Raw genomic sequence first — 24028 nt, forward strand, 5'->3', positions numbered from 1 at the left:
GAGGCACAGAAACTGGTACTATTTACAAATGTTCTGCATGGACAAGATTGGCCCAGCTGCCAGGCCCTTGCCAGGAGTGCTCTGAAGACAATTTTAGGACACTGAAGAACAGATCAAACCTGTTACAGGCACATGACAAGGTAAATTCGTGGTCAAGAATTAATCAGTGGCGGAGGATAAATCCATGGCCAAAGCTGTTTAAAGCATCTTTCTACATCTAAACTGTTGGTGGAACATCATGTACCTATGATTGGGCTCTTGGCTGCAAGCTCACATTTCTTGCCTGCTCTTCCAATCCTTCTGTCATGGTTTCTAGACACAACTGCCTTCATTTACAAGCAATCAGAAGGTTATGTACTCATAATCTCTTCTGAGTGCTTGCAAGACTATGATTGTTCATTGTTTGCTGTCAGGTATTTTCAATGTCAAGCAGCAATCACTATCCTGTCTGTGCCTGGCTTTCAACTGTTCCTCAGCAGGGATTTTTCCAGGAAGCTTGCCAGATAGACCTTCTTCATCTTCAGTCATTATAAAAAACTACACTAAAGCAAATTTACTGGCATCCTGGCACCAATGCCCATAGAAGCACCAGGCCTGAGGCTGCCATATTCCAGAGACTGTTGCCTGCTGGTGAGGAACCTTTCCATTCTGAATCATGGTCTCCATTCCAGACCCACGTGCTGTCTCTTAGGAGCAACATTCACACTGTAAATATGAAGAGCAGTGATGAGTACAGAGCATTGTCTGCTGGCTGTCACAAAATCTGGTTGCTCCCTTCCTTGGAAAGGTCTGCTTCATGGGGAATTCTTTGCTGAATCAAAGGCTACAGGCCTATCTTAACATCTTTCCACTACATCTTATTACTGAAGAAAAGTTTTTTCAAGTATGGAGGGAAATTCTTTTCAGATGCATAGGTAGCACTGGATAGCTTGCAAAAGTGTTTTAAGATACTCACATTGCGCTTCTTATCCATGTGACTTTCAGCCTACTGTCATTCACAAACTTAATCTCTTGGGAAGGCAGAGGTAAGATAGCTCTAGCTGTCAACACCTTGCATTACAGCCAGATCTGCTACAGCTAGCACAGCTTCAGATACTACTCCTTAGCCTACAGCTATTGCTTCCCTCCCGTGTCCAGCATCTGTTGCTTCTCTTCTGACCTGCATTGATCCTGTCCAGGAGTATAGTTGCATGCCCTGGAAAATATGTGCACACACAGACATTGGACCAAATATCTTATCTACAGAAAAGAGAGAACAAAAACCACAGGCAGGGAGTGTTTCCATTCCAGGTGATCTTCAGTCAAGTACTAAATCTCTGATAACTCGTCAAGCTAACTTTATCAGAGTTTATTGTAATGTACTGAATTAAATCTCCTGGGATAGGAAGCCTTGTGGCTGACTCCTGTCAGTAGGTCACAGCCTGTTTAGGAATAAAAATGTACCATGTAGGGTAACCATCAACAGAGATAGTCTGTTGAAGAGAGCCTAGGATTAAGGATGGCTGGGAAATACCAATATACTAGAATAGCACTCATCCTCACCCTGACATTCTCATTTAGCTAAGTGTGGTCTCCCTTTTGTGTTTCTGGCAAACACAGCTACCACACACACCAAAAGCTGACATAATCTGGCTTACTTTCATAAGTATCTGAGAACAGCCTGTCTTTGGGCAGATTGGACATAGTGGCTGGCTAACACCACTCCCACAGCAGCATAGCCTGCTGACATCCTCATTGGGGGCCTCTACTTGTAAAGACTGCTCACCTAGTTGCAAATGTAGTCAAGAAGCAGGGACAGAAAACTGGCACAAGGTGTTAGCAGAGGAAAGATGCAACTCACACCTGTAAAATTTTTCAGCAGTCTATTGGCCAACCTCACACCTGGAAAGTGGACTCCATGAAGGAATCTCCTTAAAAACCCCTTTCTCCATTGAAGGCTTTCTGTGTTACAATCTTAGAAAAACAACAGTGCAGTCTAAGAAACCGCCCTGCTATGACAGTATCTAGTACCTCTGCTGAGATAATGATCATATTACATACCACATATTCATCTGATAAAGATCCTTAGCTGTGCCAGACCATCTTTGCCCACCCTTGTAAGGGGGTTCCTGCAATCATACACTCTTATCCGCAGTGTCCAGGTCCAGGATGTGGACCAATGGTAACACCATCACCGTTGTTCCTGATGAGTGTAAATATGCATGATAATTAAATTCCTCCTCTCAGGACTAAATGAAGTGAAAACAACTCTTGAATTAAGTGACTACTATAAGGAGAGTCTGTAGATAGTGTCCCAAGAAATTGCTATCCACTTTTCTAGAATCCATGATGCCATTCTAGGGATCGTAAAACTCCAGAACACACACAGGAGTCCATCTACCCTGGAAAGGACATTAGTTGTCCAAAATCAAGCTGTTCACTGCAAGCAAACAATAAACTTCTAAGGGTTTCCACAACAGTAACTGTTGGGGGAACAAACAACAGTAATCTATGCCATTTCAAATTCTTGCTGCTACAAGGTATTCCAGAAGGAATGATCTTCAGAAGTACCTGTCTTGCTTTTAGCCAGAACAGGCTGTTAAATGGACAAGGAAGCATGTAAGCTGAAGAGGAGAGCATCTACAAGATGAAGGTCAAAAGCTCTGGACAGAAAATGTCAGCAAGTTTATTTTTTTTTGGAGGGGAAATTGTAGCCCTCCGAAGTGCCTCTTACAACACAAAAGGATCCTGCCTCCTTAGTTTTTCTAATTACTTTTGCAGCTATGAGGAATGAAATGAAGCCAGTTTAAAGGTCAGGTTTCTACAGGGACTTTGTTTGCTCCAAATCCACCAATTGTCTACATAAGCTTCTTGTTCTGTTGAATACTTAAGAAACCTCTGGACCTTAAAAGCAGATCCTAAGGGATTGTGAGCACTACTGAAATGTTACCTCTGACTATACAAAGGGCTGAATAGCCCTCATTAACATTCACCTTTCCAGAGGCTGAATTCACAGCAGTTTTCCTGAGGTCTAGTCAGTGTCAACAAAAAACCCTACTAGTGTCGTATTTCAGGTTTAAGTACAAGATCGTTAATAACTAAGAAATCAGTACACTCCTGGGTTATTAAAAACAACACTTCCCCCTCCTGAATTGAGTGGAAGCTAACAATATAGTACTCATTCACACTAGAACTGGTTCTACCCTGCTCTTGCTCAACTTGCTCTCGCGTCCTATGATCATTACAGGTAAAGTAAATTGGCTCCTGTTCACAAAATAGCCATAATCCAAAATAATCATGATAACTTGATAGTATTCAGGCTGATGAACACTGACTCTTCCTCCCTGGTGGTCCCCAAGCAAAACACAGCCTGTTCTTTTCACACACCTTGCTGACTAAAAACCTAAATCAGAGGCTTCTTTAAAGTCCAAAGACTATCACACCCACGCTAAATATAACCCATATATTTTATCACTTCTGTGCCTATTGATTAGCATTAATATTTTTCTCCATTTGCTTCTCAGCACTATGATTTGTGTAAGCAGAGTTGGAAAATCTGCCTGCTTTACAATTAAGGCACAGCCTCTGCACAGAAGCACAATGCCCAACACTTCAGTCGGTGCTGGCCCACACTTCGCACAATTCAGTCACCCTCTAACGGGAATGAGTCAGCCCAGCAGGAACGGGAGGATGCATTACAAAATCACAGAGCCAGGCAGCATCCAGCCTTTGCTGATGTCACAGCTTGTCACAGTTAATCCATCCACACAACCAACCAGCGTGGTACATGCGCAAAAAGAAGGATGGGTATGAATCCTTGTAGCTTAGGAATAAACCGCTTCAAAAATGGAGAATTCATCAGCTGTTATTTACTGGAAATCACTGCCTCTTCTACAAGCCAGACATGAGGCTGTGCATTCAGCTGAATCTTTCTATTTTTTTAAAAACATAAAAATAGAATTGACTTTCATTTATACAGCATCTTAATAAGCATCTCTGCTCTTTGAAATCAGCAGTGTTTGAGCTTCACCTTGCAAAGCAACTCAAAAAATCCTTGCTGTGATCTGGCTGAAATTCACAGGCACAGAATTGCAAGCAAACAATGGATGTTTTCAAGCTGATGCTAATCACAGCCTATGATTTTCCATTTCTTACTCAGCCTGCTTTTGTGAGCATAGTCTCAGTCCTTCTTTCAGCAGTCAGCGTGCTGTGTATGGGGGGAAGAGAGAGGCAGACAAAGCACCAGGAGCTTCCTGTGCCGAGGTGAGTTAGCCTCGGAAAATATTGTTAAGACTGTTGTGTCTCTTCTCCCCCCCACACCCCTCTTCCCCTTTAAAACAAATTCCAGATGTAAAAGGGGAAACAGGCCATAGAAGCAATTTAGGCAAAGGTATATGCTGTTTTAGTATCTGACCTCTCTAGACATGTGAACATAGCCAATCAGATCACCTAGGCATGGACAATTCAGTGTCATGAGACCTTGTGATCCCTTGTTCAGGTTTGCTATGTTCACATTTATTTGCAAAGGGAGCTATTAAATAATAAAGTGAAATAGCAGAAAATGCTTTTCAGCTGATTCTTCACTACAAATTTAAAGGGTTTGCAAGTGACTGAAAGGTTCAGTCACTGTATGTGAGCTGTCTTCTAGAGGATACCTTTCTGATTGAGTATGATGTATGAAACTGATTAATCAGCAAAATGTTCAGTGGTTTGATGCTGCCCTTGATGATCAAACTCCAAATAAAGTCATCTGTAAGCAAAAGTTTTGAAATGAGGTGACAGGGAGACTAAATCAATACTGAAACCTGAAGATGCATGAGGAGGAGAAAACATGATCAAATGCTGAAACTAGCTTACTTTAAGCAAATAACTCCTTTTGGCACTGCCTGGGAAAGTTGTCACTGAACTTTTCTTCAAGCAGTGATAGAACAGTTCTCTGTATGCATCCAGCATTCTAATTCAAGTACACACAATACTGCACCTTCTGAAATAAGCCTCCATGACACATAATTGACTTCCTGTTTTCCTTTCACAGCTCTGCTATTATCATCTCTTCATGATCACATCTTTATTTGCTGTTTATGCTCCATCTATTATTTTGCCTGCTAGTTGTACAAGAAAATACAGTCCAAAAGTATGTGACTTCAACTATATAATGGAAAATAGCTTATTTACTGTTATGCAAATCATAACACTGAGAGGGAATTATTGCCCTCCCTGCTGCCAAATATGCAACAAGAACCAAATTCAGTAGTGCTTTACTTAGTGTGCTCTTGCAAGCACTTTGCTTGGTCACGTACATACTGTAATTGGACCTGAAATTTTGCATTAATGCACAATGTACTACTTTTACCCAATATTTTAACTTTTTCCATTCTGAAAACTTTTTTCCACTTGTCAAGATGTGTATTAAGGAGCACATAAATGGACAAACAAACAGTCTAAGAAAAGAAAAACATGGAGGTAAATAAAAACTGAAGGTGTGAAGATTTGCAGCTAGATTTCTCAGCTGATGTACTTCTTTTACAATCTAAAATACAGACAGCACATGGTGTCTGATGAAGTCCTGCAGCTGCTGGATCTATTTTGCTTATCAGATGTAGTTTCAGGTGTGTCTTTCTCTATCAATCCTTGATTTCCCATGGGCCACTTTATATCTAACTTGAATATGTAACTTGTTTGCAAATTGATACCAAGTTTATTTTTTAACTTACTAGTGTTTAATAACTTCTGACAGTGAAAAGGCACAATGAATATGCCTTCCATGTCTTGTTCTTAATCCTGAAGAATTTTTGTGATGAGTGGTTTCTGTGTACTTCAGAACTGACAAATGACCACTGTAAGACAATCTGGAGAGTGCAGCTTTTTAAATGGCATGCCAGTGTCTGTTCTTCACTCTTGAATATAAAACATATTAAACCTCTTACAATTAAGGAGGTAAAACTAGCCAGTTGCATCTATAGATATTTTTTTATGAGATACAAACTTAAAAGTCTCTAAGTCTCTACAAACTGAGATTTGACAACTCTATTTTGAACCTGGGTTTGGCATTACAATTTATACTAGTGGTGTATTATTAAATACAGTATGGATAGGTCTTACATTCTATGATCTTCATGTTAATGTATTACCCTTTTTCCTCCATTCCTCCCCCATCCTGAAAAACTTCCACTAATACAAAAAATATCTCCCCTTTCAATATAAAGATGCATTACATTCTTTGTTTATGAAATGTGAAAATTTACTTCACAATGAAGTAAGAAATCATCTATCTTTGCACCCAGAAACTGGTTTTCAATATCCAGTTAAGATTACATACAATTTCAAGGAATGGGTGAACAAGCTTCAGAAGTCCAGACAATCCTTGCTACATTAAATCTGCCTCTGTGATATATAAATATCAGTAGTAATATTCATCTTCATCAATAGACAGGCTCTAGTGCTACAGTTCTGGCTGTCTGGGGATGAAACAACAGGAGCTTTTCTTAGAAGGCAGGAAAGCCCAGACATTTTACACTCAATGTCAGCTGATGTATGTAAATTCTTCCTATATACAGATAAGATTTATCAGCTAGACCCCCTTCATGATTTATTTCAATAAAAATGCTTTTTCAAAGGACAAATCTTGATTAGACACCATTGACAACTAAGCAGTAAGTGTAAGGAAAGTTCCACATACTTCGTAATCTTATTTAACACATTAAAAGTATTTTTTCATCTAATTGAAATTAGTATATAAAACCCCTGAAAACCCTAGTTAAAAAGACTGCAAAAAGCTTTATCATGACTCCACACAGTGTAACCAGCTGTATTACAGCAGAATAGCAGAGATGAGTAAGAAGTCAGAGGTTACCAGCTTCTGTAATGTAACGATTTAAAGTTTATCTTTTATCTGTGATTACACTCTACAGGACAAAGATTTTTCAGGTGCTAGTGTTTATTTATATTATCTCACTGCAAGCATTATGAGAGCAATACCCGATTGGAAATGCCTGCACTATATCATGATACGATTTCTAATCTATTCTTACAGAAAGCTGTGATCCTGAGGTACTGTGCTACTGGGTGCTGATACAAGAACGGTTGTGGAACTACTGCAGCTACTTTGTGCCTTTGGTAAGTGCTAATCCATTTGCTGTGTGTTTGTAGTGGGAAATAGAAAGGGGCTTGCATGCTGAATGACAGCCTTCCTCAATTTTGAATATACAAATCTGCATTCAATCTTGCAGATCTCAGTTTCTCCTGGAAACTGTACAACAGGAACTACAGATTTTTTCATTAAAAAAAAAATCAATAACATGACTCTCCACATATATACACCATTTTCAGCTGCACCAGGCACTTGTCACAGCTAGAGAAGGAATGTGGAGTGCAGCGCATAGTGGATTGGAAGGGAGTGGCTGCTTACTTTCAGTGTGCCCATCTTTCCTATTACAATGCAACCAAATGTTGGGTTTTAGGCACATCACCTGCTTGCTATGACATAAAGGTAAATTACAGAGTAATTGAGGCTTGAGGGCATTTTAAACAATGCAGGCATTAGGCTTAATAGTTTTTTTAATTCACTGAATTTCTGAACTTCCAACACTTGCACAAAAGGAAAACGTGGCTATTACATATGGACTATGTACTTTTGAAGATTTTATATTATTGACCGTGACCCAGTAAACAAACACTTTTAACTATGATTCTGAGATTAACTGTCCGTATGTGACTCATTTAGCATTAATTTTTTTAACAGTTAGGTTACTAGATATGAATTGTACATAGCAATGCCATGAATTTTTCTGAGATCATCTGAAAATCCTCAAGTAAATGTGTCCAAAATGTCAAATATATTTTGTTTTTCCACCATTTATTTCATAAATACTTTTGTTCAATTCTGCTTTTAACCCTTTACTGTTTTTAATCCAATTGAAACTGTGCTTCTGTTCATAGAGATAAACAGTAAGTCATACAAACAAAAATCACCTGTAGACTCAAAATTAATGGTCAATGATCATCATTCTTTTCTACTGTAGTCTCTATTCTTAGAGATAGATGTTTCACTGTAGTACATCTTTTGGCTGTTTTTGCCAGTTACCACTGTTTCACTACTCAGCAGCTCACAAGAAAAGACAGCACTTTTAGAACTGAGTGTTAGTGTCAGTAGAATTCAACCAGGATGCCAGGAGCAGCCCACTCAGAATTATTGCTGGACTGAAGCCTTGATTAATGACTTCATGTAATGAAGTATGAACTCTCATCTCCATAATCCATTAACAAACATTCTGCTGTCAGTATTTTTGTATGGAAACTAAAATTGTTCATCATAAAACACAGTTCTGTCAAAACTACATAATTTTCAAAATTTCTACAGAACAGAATGAGAGATTGCTTCATTTTGTCAGTTTTTTCCCAAGTGAAACTGTTCTGTCCAGAGACATTTAGCCTCACTGGCACTGTGCTGTACCAAAAAAAATGTTCAGAATAATTATTTGAAGTTTCGTTCTTTTAGATTTCAAAAAGCGCTATTTTTAGGCTAGCTTGAGGCAAAACAAAGTTATAGCCAACTTTATATGGAAGGGGTCAAGTGATAATGATAGAATAATATCCTCCTTTCTCTTAGGAGCCTGATATTGGGAAAAGTGCTGTTGGAGAGAAATGCAGACAGGTCTCTGTCAAAAAAATTGTGAAATGGGCAAACCCCAATTATTCTGCAAATTCCAAGATTGCAAATACCAGAAGTAACAGAGTTTCCAAATATTGGACAGGAGTTGAAAAGGAGAAAAAGTTTACTTAGGTACTGAAGCAGATGGCACACGCGTTTTTGGAGGTCACTAGACAAGATAACTCTAGGTTCTAAGAATTAGATAATAAAATGGATGAAAGGATGGATGAATATGAGAGACTTTAGTTTAAGTCATTTTATTTTTAATGAAGAAATACCTCAAGGCTAGAATTGAATTAATAGAAGCAGTGAAATCTTCTATACTGTAGAGCACAAAACCAAAGAAACACACTATCTTTGTAACCAGTGTGCAAAATTTGTTATGCAGAAAAAGTGTACTACTGCATCCCCTTTTTTCTAGGAGGTACTTTAGCAAAGGGGAAAGTGATAGGAGTGGTTGACAAGACCTTCCATAACAAAGAAGCAAGCAACAGGATTTTGGTAAGAGTGAAATTATCTTCTTAAAATTTTGGATTTAGAACACCACAACTACTACCACCAAGTCTAAGCTCCTGGTAGTACCCAGTAGTTTTAAGAATCCATGACCAGTTTAACATCACAGAAGTTCTATTTCTCCTCCCTTGCCAAAGTTTTGACTTTTCATTTACATAATTTTTATGTTTCCTTCTTACTTCTAAAGAGCAGCAAGCAACTTTTTGCACAGGGATAAAAGACAATGTTGAAACCCAGCCCTCTCTAGTCATGATTGTGTGCCAACAACGCAGTCTTTTTGTGACCTTTCAACTCCCATCTCAGATACTTACTGCATGCCAGCTCATGTTCTTCCTTGGCTGAGAAATAGACACATCTGCTCTTCCCTTAGCTTGTAGGCCAGCTGAATACAGTCCCTACAGGTCATGGCCTTGTGCCCAACCTGTTAATCTGCACTGCTTAGTAACCATTAAACATTACCTATCACCTTTGTCAAGGGGGGGAGATGGATGTTTATTTATCACTTGGATAGGTCTGCACTTATACAAAGATTTAAGATAACTGAGAGGGAACTTGGTCATTTATATACCTCACAAGAATGAAGTAGACTTTCAACAGAAGTCTATCTTTGTCCTTCTGATCTTCCTACATTATGAAGTCTTTGGTGTACACAGAAGCAAAAAGTATTGTGATCTGAATGTGCTGACATGTAGAAAAAGAACTCTGACCTCTAGTTCTCCCATCCTATGCATTGAGCAGAACAGGACTTACTCCAGCCTGCAAAGGACACAAATCTCAATCAAGACAGAAGTTCTATTCATACAGCTTGAACATGTAAAATCAAAAGCTAATGCTACATGAGGATGCATAAACCAGATTAAATCTCAGAAGGGAAGCAGCTTCAAAGGTCAGAGATGTGCTAGCTTGAACTCAGCACAATTTTTGGATCAGTGCTAGTTAATTAATAATCTTATGCATTATTTAAACTCAAATCCTCAGCTAGTGATACATATATATCCAGCTTTACAAAGTGATACAAGTGACAACACACTACCAAACACCAAGCTCAAGATTCCATAAATACCCATTCCTACCCTGAGGAATATTTAGCTAATAATTATCCTTTATGCAAATAGAGCGATGTCTGGCTGAAGACTTCCATTCATTCCAACGTGCAAAAACAGAGCTGGTACATTCCCGTCAAAAAGTTATCCAGGTAAGAGATTTGTCTCCCTTCCAGTGCCTCTGAATTCAGGTTAATTTGTTCTTTGCCTGTTTTCAAAGGTGAAAAACTGCCTCTTTTCACTTACTTTGCTTGTGCTGGTGGATTTTTTTTTGTTTATTATTATGTTGCTGTTCATAAATATTGCTTATATGGTAGACATTGGACAAAAGTTTGTAAAACATATAGTCCACTGTAAATGGCACAGCAATTGTCTTTCCTGCAACCCTCATCCAAGAGTTCAACCATTTGGTTAGTTTTTATTTCTATTTAAGAAAATGGCATATACTAGGCTTATCTTTGTTTCTCAAAGTACTAAATTGATATTGAAACTGAGAGCATTTTCTTAGTGCTTCAGTACAAAAAGTGTTTCCAAAACAATGTCCTTATTGCCTGTAGTAAACACAAGATGCCACCAAAAACAACAGGAAAAACCACGAGAATGGACTACCAATTTGGTTTTCTCTGTGACAGCTCAGTATGGCTAAACAATATCCAGCAAAACCACAGGGCAGAACACAGAGCTTAGTATTTAACTTCATGAATGATGACCACGGTCTTGAAAAGCTATCTTGAAAGATTTCTTTTATTTTAAATAACAGACTTTCACTTTGAAACAACTACTTTCCCAAAAGTAAGAAATCTGATTTTTAGGAACGTTTTTTGAATCCACAGGAAATGCCTTTTTAGTGGTCATTCCAGAAGAAAAATGCTGTCTTGCCCTCAAGAGTTAGATCAGCAATTTCTGGAATCCTTGCACAAAAACTGTCTCTGCAGAACAAGTGAAACTACTTGACCATGTATCTGCATGAATGATTATTCCCAGAGATGATCTTGATGGGCCAGCCATAACAACAGGTGCTGGCCAACTGCACAAGTTCCACTGAAGCCTTCTCATAAGCTCTGGGATTGTTACCTGTCAGTGGCTGTCACCTTACTCACTGGGATATAGAACTGAGAATTCTTGGGAAAACAAGACTTGAATCACAGCTGCTGGTCAATGCAGACACTTAACAAAGAGCCTAACTTGCCTGGAAAGTCCTAAATCAATTTACAGTTGAAAAGAGAAATTGTGAATTGGAGATTTTAATTAGAAATACACAAATCTGAAAGACTCTCAGAATAAATCTTCCCTTAGTATAGCAGTTTAATTTGTAGAAGACATGATCTGACTTTCCTGACTTGTAGAGACCACTAAGCTGGAATGCTATTTCCTCTTTCATGTTTAAATTAGCTAACATTGAAACTCAAGACAAAAATGCTTTGAAGCAATAATATTTTACCCCTATATAGTGGAAAAACTAACTAAACCTAACAAGTTTCATATGATTTTCCTACAAGGCATTGCCATGTTCTGTGCCTGTAGTCTGACAGCTTGCTGGGTCAGAGTATAAATAAATGGTTTCCATTGCTGGCGCCTTAAGTCTGCTTAAGTCTGCTTCCAAGTACAGCTTAGTTCTAAAGATGAAAGTACAATAGCTAATGTAAGACAGAGAGAAACATTCCTCTCACTTGTTCTGTTTTAGTACCTGATGACTTCTAAAACTTTAAGGTTATGTTGACATATCTAAGCAACCCTGCAGAACAAAACATTAATAAATCAAAGCAATAGGTGCTAAACCAGTATTGTCTTCTATTATATGCAGCTCAGGGGACTTTATTTCAGACTAGTCAGTTCTCACAAACTAAATGTATTCCTCACATCTGTTTAAGTATGTCCAAAGCACCAATTGCTGGCTTAGGTTTTTATGCCACCATAAAGTGTCAAAGTGCACTGGGGCATAGTTTCTAGGTGCCGTCCTCTGAAAAAAAATCCAGTTTGCAAGAATAACACACCCCTGTACATTAAATCTATGCACCATAAATGAGCCTAACCAAGGAGCTTTTTCAAACTCGTGCCATTGCTCAAAACCAGAACAGTAACGTAATCATAGCCATTAGAGCCAAGAAAGGTTTCTATGAGACAGAAAAGGTTTCTGATATGAAAGATGAACATTAACAACTTAACACCCGTGTTTCCAATCAAATGTTTAACTAGACTGATGTCTCTCATGTTTTTCAGTGAGTTATGCAACAAATAAATACAAAATACCACCCTAACGACATTAGTTTTTAGTGGATTTTTCATAGTTCAAACATGGAGAAAATAGCAAACATCACTTGGCTTAAACTCTTTAAATGGCTCTATCCTAACTTACACTTGAAATCATTATTTCAGCAAGTGAGCAATTATAATATAAAGCTGTGATACCATCTGACTTCTGTTCCAAATAAAGTGTTTAAAGTATCTCAGCACAGGGAGACAGGCTCACCATCGCTACTCCTTCCTAGGCTTTATAGAGATACAGCTTTAGACTTTTTGGTGGACAATCCAGGATGGGGAGGCAAAAGGATGCAAAAGAATCAAGTTTTTAGGGGTTGTGCTGTTTCACAAAGAACAACTTACCCATTTAGAATGGTTATACATGTATCAGGAGAAACTGCCTGCCAAAGAAGCTGCAAATAGAAATCCCACATGAACATACTGTGATGATTGTTTCTTCCCCTGCAGAGAGATTTTGTCAGGTCACAGGCATGATGAAAAGACAGGAAGAAAGGTGGGACTAAGGCCAGTTGGAAAGTTAGCAGTTAGTTTGGCTTAAATGGTTCTTTCTCTTGTTTTTATTTTTCACAAAATAAATCGAGTCAATGCATTTAACCTGAAAGAATGAGTGGTTCAGAGAAGTCTCTGTTCAATTGCTTTTTGCTCATATGGTCAAGGGAAACTTGAAAAAACTTCACTGTGAAGATTCCAAACATAAAGTACAATTAAAAATAACCAAGACTACTTTCTGTTGTAATTATACGAATGTTACACATATACATGAATGTGCACACCAGTCAACTTTCACTTGTTTAAACAGTTGTTCCACCTGTTCCACTGAAAGTGAAGTCAAGTGCAAGGAACTAACATGTTTTATGCTGCGTGCTGCTTCATCTGCGCAGCCAGCCCTGTTAAGAATAGCTCTTCCAGCAAATGATGACTTGCATAAAATGCAAACATTATGTTCTGCAGAGCTCTGGAGGAAGAAAGGGAGATTTTAATTAGAAATACACAAAAATCACCATTTCTTAGTGTGGCCTAAGCTGAAAATGGGTCATTTGGTGAACCAGTAAAGGAATCCACCTTCTGCCCCCCTAGGGCTCCTGCACACTGCTCAAGTATTACCACTTTGGAAGAATGGTGTTGGATCTCAGTGCCAGAATCAGAAGGCTGGAGTCTGCTCGTGTGCACAACAGCAGACAAATCTCCTCTTCTCCATTCTGTCTTTGGAGATGGCCAGAACATTGGAAGCTGCAAGCTCTGCTAGGCTGCATAAATGTACAGGGTATAGCACCCATCTGTGGTGGAATCACACTTCCTTCTGGTGAAGCAATGAGTTACAGGCATCATAGCCTGACAATTATTGGATTACACAGCTGAAAAATGGGTTGCTGATAACGGTGCCCCTGCCCTTATTTGGTGTGGCTTTACTGCATTCTAAAAGCAACAAGGAAACTTTAAACATTAACAGTTTCTGGATACCAATCTAGGTTGAGAGCTGACTGCTTAACAGCTACCACGTTCATTTGACATGGAATCTGAAAGCATATATAACAGAATAAAGAGTTACTTACAGGAAGGAAGTCTTTATTTTCAGAAAAAAAAAATTGGAGAAAATTACTTACGTCAGCTTGAAAACAGAAGATACATAGTTTACTGTACTACCTTTTTTTTTTTTTTTGCAGGTGAGGAAGGCTTGGTTGTTTTTTACAAAAAGCTATTATTCTGATTATGCAGTACAGCAGTATAGTTAATATATCTATTAGTAAACTATCATTCAAACACAAGATCTCTTAAAAGATTTCCAAAGAAATTGTGCTCAAATCATCTTATGTAATAAAAATCACTATTATCCCTCAGGGAGCTGCTCAAACAATACACACCTCTGAATTGTAATGGGGTTTTTTGTAAATATCAAATTACTTCCAGGTAAATTGTATGAGATTAGAGAAAGGCAGACAGCAACTATGCAATTAAATATATGAGCCTAGTGTACAGAAGCTGATGCAATCTTTTTTATGTAGCCTATAAAAAGCACTCATTGGATATTGAACTGCCCACTAGCTTTTAAGTATGTCAAGCAAGGGCACAATACTTATTTCCTGGCTGGCTGAATTCACTAGACTGTAAGAAGTGAGTGGCATTTAAATAAGGACTTGCTGTCCTGATGCACAAGCGTGTCATTCTCCAAACTAATTTAGGTAAGACAGGAAGTATTGGGATTTTGCCTTTTAAAAATTAGCATCTTTATTACACTTGCTAGCATTCTCTATTTGGTAAACTTTATTCATATGCTCTTAAGTACTTCACCTGGTGTTGCAACTTCATTTATCTTTTCTGTCACCTTTGCATTCTAACAAAGACTAGATTCAACCTATTTTCCTGTCCAAGCAGATCTTGGCTAGCGTAACTGTGCAGTACATTAGGGTTTAAAGTAAACTTAGCATTGATAAAGAATGGACATGGATCTTTATAAATAATTATATTAAGTTGTAATTAGTGTTTCCTTATGATGGAAATAAACTTACAAAGAAATGTATACAATGGGAGCTAAAATGGATTTTTGTAATTGGGATGGATAAAACTCTACTAATTTTTAAACATATGTTTAGACTGCTATGCAGTTTCTTTTCAACTTGGACAATCAGTCCACACATTCTAGCAAGAATCACTACTCTGCCTTTTACCAAGTTATAAATTACCTATAACACCTGAAGATCCTGCTTTGAATTGTGGTTAAACTTTGCATAGCCTTAGAAATCATGCTGTATCATTTATCTCTATGCTGTATCATAATACCTGGGAACTTGTTTAAAATTTCTGCTCTAGTTACAGATATATAATCATCTTCTTATTATTTTCAATCTGGTGGCAAAACATAATTATTAAAATCTTGAAAACTATTTCTAAGCAGGATAGACAAAAGATAAGCCACTCTCAGTTTGGACTGCTCCAGACAAAGGCTTACAGGCTATTGCTAATCTGTTCTTTTGCTTTTCTATTATGTTTCCAGCTGGACTCATTAAAGCTTTTTCTAAATTCAGAATTCTACACTTTAACAGGCTATTACCTAACATCAACAAATCATAATGTTCTTGTTAAACACAACAAACCCCATTAAATTTACTGAGATGCTACTGTCAGTAGCATCTAAACTATGTATTAATTGTTTAAACCACTAAAATTTAGCAACAGAATACTGCGCCAGTAAGTTTACTTCAAGTTTTATGAAACTGATGGTACAGAGTCTGTCTCTAAACACTAAAAAAAGAAAGAAACAACTTTAACTTGTAAGTGAAGACAAGCTTTGACACTATGGTAAGGTCACTCCTGGCACCAAATAGCTCTGATGCATAAATCCTGGCTGTTAATGACACTGGGAGAGGCTGAGCCTAGAGAAGGTCTGCTTTCCTAAAAGTTCTGCATACTGTTGTATTTGGGACATAGTATCTTCATCTAGATCAGTACGAGGCACTCCTTATTTCCCACTACTCTTATATGGGCATTCTCACATGGAAGTCTCTTCTTTCTCTCTACTGCTAACCAGAAAAGATTTGCCACTTGGCATAGCCTGTTTAACATTTTCCATCTGTGTGCTCCTATTTAATTTTTCTATCTATGTAAGTTAGGACATTTGCATGTTTTGCCTCTTAGTCATGTTCCCACCTACCCCAAAATTACTTATCAATTCACTAAGCTAATTTCAATTTAATTTGACTATTGAGTAAAAATGCAGAAGTCAAGTTTGGTGAAAACAGTTGTGTCCATTGAGGCAAGAGACATCAAAAGTCCCCCATCAGGGGAATACAAATTATCCCAGCCATCACATACTAGAAAACAATCAGAACCATAGGAAACACTGCTGTGTTTGTTCTGCTGTACACATAATTATTTGTTGTATCTCATTACTGGAATAGTTACCAAAGTTGGGTAACTATGGGTTTAAACCTGAAAATAATAACATGTAGCACTCTTCCAATGTGGTAACGTCATGGTGCTTGGTCTGTATGTTACCAATGTGGTGGTATTTGTGAGGAAGCATTTATTACCAGAAGCTGCACATTGAAACAATCTACAATTCAACAAGTTAATGTTATGTAGCAGCTACAAAGAGTCGACAGACTCAATTGTTTATGTACATATCTTTTCTGTTAGACTAAACTGCTGCTCTGCTCTCCAGAAAACTTTGTTTTACAGGTCCTATCAGGAATGTTTTTCTCTTCTGCATTGACAACTGCAGTCACAGATCATACCCCACGAGAGTTACTAATCAATGATTACAAGATGTACTCACTGTACAGAAACACTATGACCCACCTCACTAGCACACGTTTATTTCACACCATCAAGTCCTACTTCTGGTTACAAAGACCTTTATGATAGAACATTTAGAACAGATGATGGAAATCTCTGTCATAACAAAAAATGGCTAATTTAACCCCATTTTTCTTTATTAGAACAAACTGGATTCAACTCAAAGTACTCCTTAATGTGTGCAAGAAAGGGCAGATTTATTTCTTAGCCTTATGTGTCACTGGAGCCTTGTGAGAGTGTTTTTGTTGGGATGATGCCTCCTTAAAAGCAAAATTGGGAACAAACTTTTAGTCTTAAGTGACTGTGTTAAAAAAACCTTCACAAATTGCAACCTGACAGAGGTTTTCTTCACTTTGCAGGAACACATTAAATGAAGTGAGCACTGGGAAAATGGAAACACCACTTGAGGCTACCAGAATGGAAAACAACACCTCATCCTGCTTTCTCATGGAAAGAAAGACTCATGTCAAGATTAATAGGAAAGAAATCATGGTAGCTAAGCTGAGAAAGACCTGCTCCTGCACACCACAGAAGCTGAAGAACTTTCTTATGGACTTCTTTCCTGTTTTGCGATGGCTTCCCAAGTACCGATGCAAAGAGTACATCTGGGGGGATATTATGTCTGGGTTAGTGATTGGGATAATTCTGGTGCCTCAAGCAATTGCATACTCACTGCTGGCAGGTCTGAAGCCCATTTATAGCCTTTACACATCTTTCTTTGCCAACATCATCTATTTCTTAATGGGCACATCCCGTCACGTCTCAGTTGGCATTTTCAGCTTGATAAGCTTAATGGTGGGACAAGTTGTGGACCGAGAACTTCTCCTGGCTGGGTTTGACTTGAATGATGATGCCCCACCAGCCTCAGGTGACGGCTCTCTGCAGAATGACAATCTGTCCAACACAACTGCCTTCAACCTTACCATTGCGGGGATAAATGCCGAGTGTGGGAAAGAGTGCTACGCTATTGGCATTGCTACAGCCTTGACATTCATGGCTGGAGTGTATCAGGTAAGTGCTTGCTGACACCCAGAGGCAAGGTATGAACTTCCTAAAGTTTTTTTCATGACCTAAGCTTTGGCTTGACTGTCTTTCAATGAGATACATCATCAGTTCATTCAAATGTACCTTGGGCTGTTTTCTCCAGGAAGCCTAATGGTAGGCAACTCAGAGACAGCATGAGGGAGGCAGTTTTCTTAGTGGCTAGTAAACACAGGTAAAACAAGAGTCTTCTGGAAGACCATCAACATTGTTTTGATACTCTTCTGCTTCTTGGCCTCGTTGCTTTCATGGGGCAGTGAGGCCCAGTACAGATATAGGAAATTCCCAGATAGCTGTGTACTTAAAAATGAAGAAATCACTTTTTCCCTAGAAATTTTTAATAGAAGTGTATACCTACTCAACTACTTCTACAGGTTCAGAATGAGCAGCTCAGTTTTTTGGTAGGGGGTGCTGTGTTCCACCAAACTGGTGTCCAAAAGATTATTCAAAGAAAGGACAAGAGGAGAAATATACTGACTAACCCACTTTTCAGACAATGGCTGTGCTGGACTCCTTGACACTTGTCAACAAGGATATCAAGAGAGCACAGAAGGAAGCATCATGAACATACTTCACAATTAACTGTGTGTGTGTATGTATGTATCCGTGTATATATATGATTGCAGAAAGAACTAGCTATCTCTCAGTTGTAGTAAGAAATTTCAGGTCACATATATGAACAAAAAAATGCCCTTGTGAAGTTGTACTTTCCAAAACCATCTAAGAAGAATCAACTAGTTAAGGACAGAATCGTGGAGTCTGTGAGCTGTTCTGACACCTGTGATTTTAGGCATGCAACAAGGGCCATCTGCGCTCCATTTTCCCTTCCGTCCACAGGGCTAAAATTAAAAGCTGTTTAATGCAAAAGCTAAAGTAGGGATCTGATTTGTTGTCAGTCAAGTTTTTTTTACAAGGAAAAGGCCATACATGTTAACTTTATTTGCTTTAAGACAGAAAAAAGGAAAATTGACTTTGGTATAACAGAAGTATTTTGGACCCACTGTTCTTTTGCATGGGGAATAAAAATCAGGCAAGCCACTTCAGTGAAGTAATTTCAGACAAATATTTGATTGACCACCCTGTCTAAAACTCCTCATTCACCTCTTGGGTTTGCAGCATTCCACAACAGTAAAAGGAATCACATTTTAAAAGCAGACTAGAAACAAAAAAGGGTAATTCCTGTTTCAAGAATGAAATAGCCAAATACTATTGGCCTCCAGCTAGCTCTCCCTCATCTGTACCTAATTATTTGCAGCAATGGTTACAGCTCATGGGTTGTTTTTTTTTTCCTTCTTCTGTTTTCTCAGGTTCTAATGGGGATCTTCCGTCTAGGTTTTGTATCTATGTACCTATCTGAGTCCGTACTAGATGGCTTTGCAACTGGTGCTTCCTTAACCATTTTAACAGCTCAAGTGAAGTATCTTATTGGAATAAAAATTCCACGCAGCCAAGGGCATGGGATGCTGGTTATTACCTGGATTAACATTTTCCGGAACATTTCTCAGGCCAACCTTTGTGATGTCATCACAAGTGCAATTTGTATTGTGGTGCTGGTCACTGCTAAGGAAATTGGAGATCGGTATAAGCATAAACTGAAATTTCCTCTTCCCACGGAGCTGGTAGTTATTGTTGTGGCAACACTGGTGTCACACTACGGTAAGTTAAATGAAGTGTATGCATCCAGTGTTTCTGGAGCTATTCCAACAGGATTTATCCCTCCAAAGGTACCAGAGTTCAACTTAATGCTCAGAGTTGCTCTAGATGCTTTGCCTCTTGCCATAGTCAGCTTTGTCTTCACTGTATCCCTTTCTGAAATGTTTGCAAAGAAATATGCTTACACCATCCGAGCCAATCAAGAAATGTTTGCTGTGGGGTTCTGCAACATCATTCCTTCCTTCTTCCACTCTTTTGCAACCAGTGCAGCTTTGGCAAAAACACTCGTCAAAACATCTACAGGCTGCCAAACTCAAATCTCTGGAGTAATTAGTGCAATGGTGGTTTTGCTGGTGCTGCTCTTCCTGGCACCCCTCTTCTACTCCTTGCAGAAGTGTGTCCTGGCTTGTATCATCATTGTGAGCCTTCGGGGAGCCCTGAGGAAATTCCGAGATGTGCCAGCACGGTACTGTGTGAATAAGGTGGACACACTTGTTTGGGTAGTTACCATGTCTGCCTCTGCCTTGGTCAGCACCGAAATAGGGCTGTTGGTTGGCATTGTTTTCTCCATGTTATGCATCATTGTTCGGACCCAGAGGCCACGGACAGCCCTGCTTGGTCAGATTCAAGACACAAGCTTTTATGAGGATGACTTAGAATATGAAAATCTCTCTACTGTTCCAAAGGTCAAAATATTTCGCTTTGAGGCCCCACTTTACTATGCAAATAGAAACTACTTCCTAAAGTCTCTGTACAGATTGACCAATTTAGATCCTAACCTAGAAGCTGCTCGGAGGAAGAAATATGAGAAGAAGGAAAAGCAGCATCTGAAAAAGGGAAATCACAAAACTGCTAATGGACTGGGCATTGGAGAAACCACTCTGCAACTAGTTCCTAAGCAAATTGATTTCCAAGCCCTTGTTGTCGATTGTTCTTCCATCTCATTTTTGGACACCACTGGAGTTAATACTTTGAAGGAAATCCTGAAAGACTACAAGAATTTAAACATTTCTGTTCTCCTGGCTTGCTGCAATCCCTCAGTGATAGACTCTCTAAAAAGAGGGGGTTACTTTGGAAAGGATTTTGGATGTATGCAGGAAATGCTGTTCTACAGTATACATAATGCTGTGCTGTTTGCAAAAGACCAAAAGCTTCCAGCAGACTGCGCAGTTTAACCCCGTCTCTTCCTTGATGATTCGCCACAAAGTGACAGATAGGGAGGGGTAGTTTGCAACAATCAGACACACAGTTGGCTGCATAAAGCCACTCCCCCCAAAGAGTTCCACTTTATGTCGTATGCTACAAAGGGCAGCCACAGGGGACACAGTCCAGGACAAGCATGGAAAGGTTAGACCACCACCTTCACTTTAAAATCCAGGCAATGGCTGTTTGAGATTGACTTGCATCATATCATGATCCTTTGTGACCCAACATGGATGTCAGGGGACTGTTGTGGTGGAAGGCCTGCCCAGTGCTGTTCTCCCAATGATGAAATGACTGGTTTGTGTCAAGAAGGCTAAGCCACTTCCATCAAAAAGCGATCAATACAGCACTCTGGATACATCATTGTTTAAACTGTGGCTTGCAAGGCCCTACTCCTTCCAGTCATTCCAGGTGCACTCCTAGACAAGCCCCCACTGTTTGCATAAAAATAAAATGTATAAAATATTGTGGAATGTAGAATATCTCTCCTCCTTCATCACACACACTTAATAGCATAATCTGCCACAGAAGAAGAAACTATGATCCATCACGGGTTCCTCTCAAAATGACCATTTTCAAAAACTGCTGGCTTTGGAGTTACAGGAGTCTTCCGTTCTATTGGATTAAATCTGTCATAATTAGTTACTGAAGGCTGTGATACCCCTAATCATGCTGGAAGAAATGACTCTGATGCGCAAATTTGTAACTAGTAAAAGGATAAACAGCATTAAGAAAAATTAATGCCAGTTAAGGCAGCTACCCAGCAAGTTGTACCATCCTGTAAAATAAGCTGCCTCTGGTGGGCAGATGCAACTATAATTCAGGGATACAAAAGGACCATCAAACATAAAACCTCAGAGCTGTGATGCAGCACATCCCTATCTTCCTACAAATGCCTGCCTGGGTTCAAAGAAAAACAGGAGAAAATAAGGGTAGGGTGGGAAGGTAAATCTGCTAGTTTTCTTGAAGGGGATTGATGGATCAGTCAGAACTGCCTGGCTGGTCTTCTCTGATGCAATGCTAATGAAGTATTACAAGTAACATACATGGGTCAAGTAAACGGAGCAATGCTTTGTAACTTGTGGATCCCTCTATGTTGAAAAACTTACACCACTGTTTGTACATACAACAGATATTGTGGGGGTTTTGTTTGCTTGGTGTTTTTTTTCCTATCATATTAATCTTTGATTTGAGGTCTACTAGATCATGTTTTCTGATGCTGGTTACTTTCTATAATAATTTGCATTAACTGCTGTTCATTATGCTTTAGTCATAGTTGTATTGTTGTATATGTATGCTCTCTCTTCACAAATAAGAATAGATTTGGATTTTGATTGTAAGATAGTATGCAGTGTTCTGGCCCATGGCATGGGCAGAATATTCTGTTTCATACTCAAGTTTATAATTATCTGCACAAAAGGTAAGACAGCTGTGCTCACCCTCTCTCCTTTTTCATGTCAGGTTCACACACCACCAAGCATGGAAGGAAATTCTATCACAGCTGTGCCTCTCAAAACTAACAGACTCTAGAAATAGGTTCCATATATACAGAAGCCATTTCTTTGCCATCCCATTTAAAAAAAAAGTCAAGTCAATATATCATATGACTTATTTCAATTGTTTAGGTCACTGAATGAAAGAACAGTCAAACTGAGGTTCTCTAGGTGCTCCAGAGCCTGTCTGGCTCTCAGAAACAAGTATTTTCTTAGAGGAAAAGCAGTGCACTTCCAAAAGACCAAAAATATCTTCACAGGGACTATGACTAGCACAGTATCAGGTTATTCAATGCTGGCGTTTTCATGCACTCATTGCGTAGGAAGCCTATCAGCTGCACACTGTTAGTACTGCCAAAGCTGCAACACCTGACAGAAACATCTGACACGAGATTAAAAGACTGACCATTAGCAATATTCTCCTGTCATAAAACAATCCACATTATTATTTAAATAGCTGACTTGGTATGATGAGCTTCTTTCTGCTCTAAAAGGAAGTGAGCAGGGCCCAAGGACAAAAACTGCTTAGTACCTGCTCTTGTTTGTAACCATTCTTTGATCAGGGAATACCTCTTTTAAAGTCCTCTTTGGGCCTAACAAGGCAAATGGGTTGATAAGAATTACTACCAGACAGTATCAATATAGACACTCTTAGGACACTGTACCAAAACAAGCTGTCATTGGAAGTCAAATAAAACATCCTACCAACCTACACTTTTTCTAGCTTTATGGATCCAGCTACCAACATAGAACACAAAAAAAATGCAAATATACCCTTAACTCTAGATTAACCTTATTTTAAAAGAAAAAAAAAATTCCAGTGGAAGGTGTATCCTTGCAAGAGTCTCTGGAGAATAATGAAGAGGATAAGAAAGTAAGAGTGGGAAGTCTCTTTTTCACCACATTTAAGTTGGTACCAAAGGATACCTAAGTAAAGAAACTTCACTACACATAAGAGGAAAGGTAAACTTTAGAATTTATATATGAAGAAATAAACTATTGGTCAGAAGAAACTGTAAGAACAATTTCCTGTTTTGGTTTTACTGGCAGAGCTGGCTCACAATCAACTGTGTTGGACAAACAAAGCATGGAAACAGCTTCAGTGCTATGTTGTAGGGATTCTGGCAGACTGTGAATTATTTCTAAGGAGTATGTAAAAGGTAACTAAAAAAAGCAAGCCTTTTTCTGGTACATCTATGTTTGCTATACTGAGTTATACTAAGATTAAAGATATGAAAATTGAAAATTAACAAAAACTACTGATTCTCTTCTCATTTACCAGAAATTAGCTATCATGTCTTGAAGAGGAGCTGGGGATAGGCTGGTTATTCCAACTAGGTTAATACTAATATTGAAATAAAAACTGTTATATGCCTTTTAAGAAATGTTATATGCTTCATGTAGGTTGACTGTATTTTTGTTCACTGTGATGCCTTGTGATTTACTATGTATCATGTACTCAACAGATTGTAGTACTGCTACATAAAAATGGGAAAGGATTCTTATTGTAGACCGTGTGTGTGTCTCTTGGAACTGGGCAAAGAGCCGGAGTCTTCAGCTCAAAGTGTCCTGTCTTGTTGACTAGTGAAGCATGGCCAGAATGTGTCAAAATAGCTCTATTTACTGGCACTGGTAACCAACAACCTGGGAACTGTCCAGTCCATGAAAGACATCCTGGATTTCCCCACAGTCATGAATATTCCTGTGTCACAAGACCAAGACCAAGAGACAAATGTGTGCTACTGGCTGGAAAATAAAACTAGGAGTTATCTGAAAACATTTGGCCTTGTGGTATCCTTTCACAAGGGGCAAAATAATGGGCTGACTCCAAACAAAGACAAATATGAAGAGGGAGGGCTTGCTGTACTAGAAAAAATTAAAATAAAGGGATGCACTTG

General features: G+C 38.8%; 2 protein-coding genes across 6 annotated transcripts in view; one reads left to right on the forward strand and one right to left on the reverse strand.

Annotated features, from left to right (window-relative positions):
- The window catches only part of SLC26A1 (solute carrier family 26 member 1), a 37392-nt gene extending 13485 nt beyond the window's left edge, over window positions 1-23907 (forward strand). The window contains exons 3-8 of one of the 4 annotated variants that reach the window (XM_077171802.1): window positions 4139-4242; window positions 7013-7095; window positions 9051-9130; window positions 10258-10337; window positions 17100-17751; window positions 19089-23907. In XM_077171802.1, the coding sequence (XP_077027917.1) occupies window positions 17131-17751; window positions 19089-20609 (2142 nt within the window). In that variant the 5' untranslated portion in view covers window positions 4139-4242; window positions 7013-7095; window positions 9051-9130; window positions 10258-10337; window positions 17100-17130 and the 3' untranslated portion in view covers window positions 20610-23907. Of the gene's footprint in view, window positions 1-4138; window positions 4243-5512; window positions 5589-7012; window positions 7096-9050; window positions 9131-10257; window positions 10338-17099; window positions 17752-19088 lie in introns of those variants that run through there. The other 3 variants (XM_077171804.1, XM_054652185.2, XM_077171805.1) reach the window with 3 other exon arrangements.
- Window positions 1-24028, reverse strand: part of IDUA (alpha-L-iduronidase) — a 46378-nt gene that overhangs the window by 16451 nt on the left and 5899 nt on the right. The window lies entirely within an intron of this gene.

The sequence above is a fragment of the Agelaius phoeniceus genome, chromosome Z (assembly GCF_051311805.1).
Source record: "Agelaius phoeniceus isolate bAgePho1 chromosome Z, bAgePho1.hap1, whole genome shotgun sequence".
NCBI classification, from domain to species: domain Eukaryota; kingdom Metazoa; phylum Chordata; class Aves; order Passeriformes; family Icteridae; genus Agelaius; species Agelaius phoeniceus.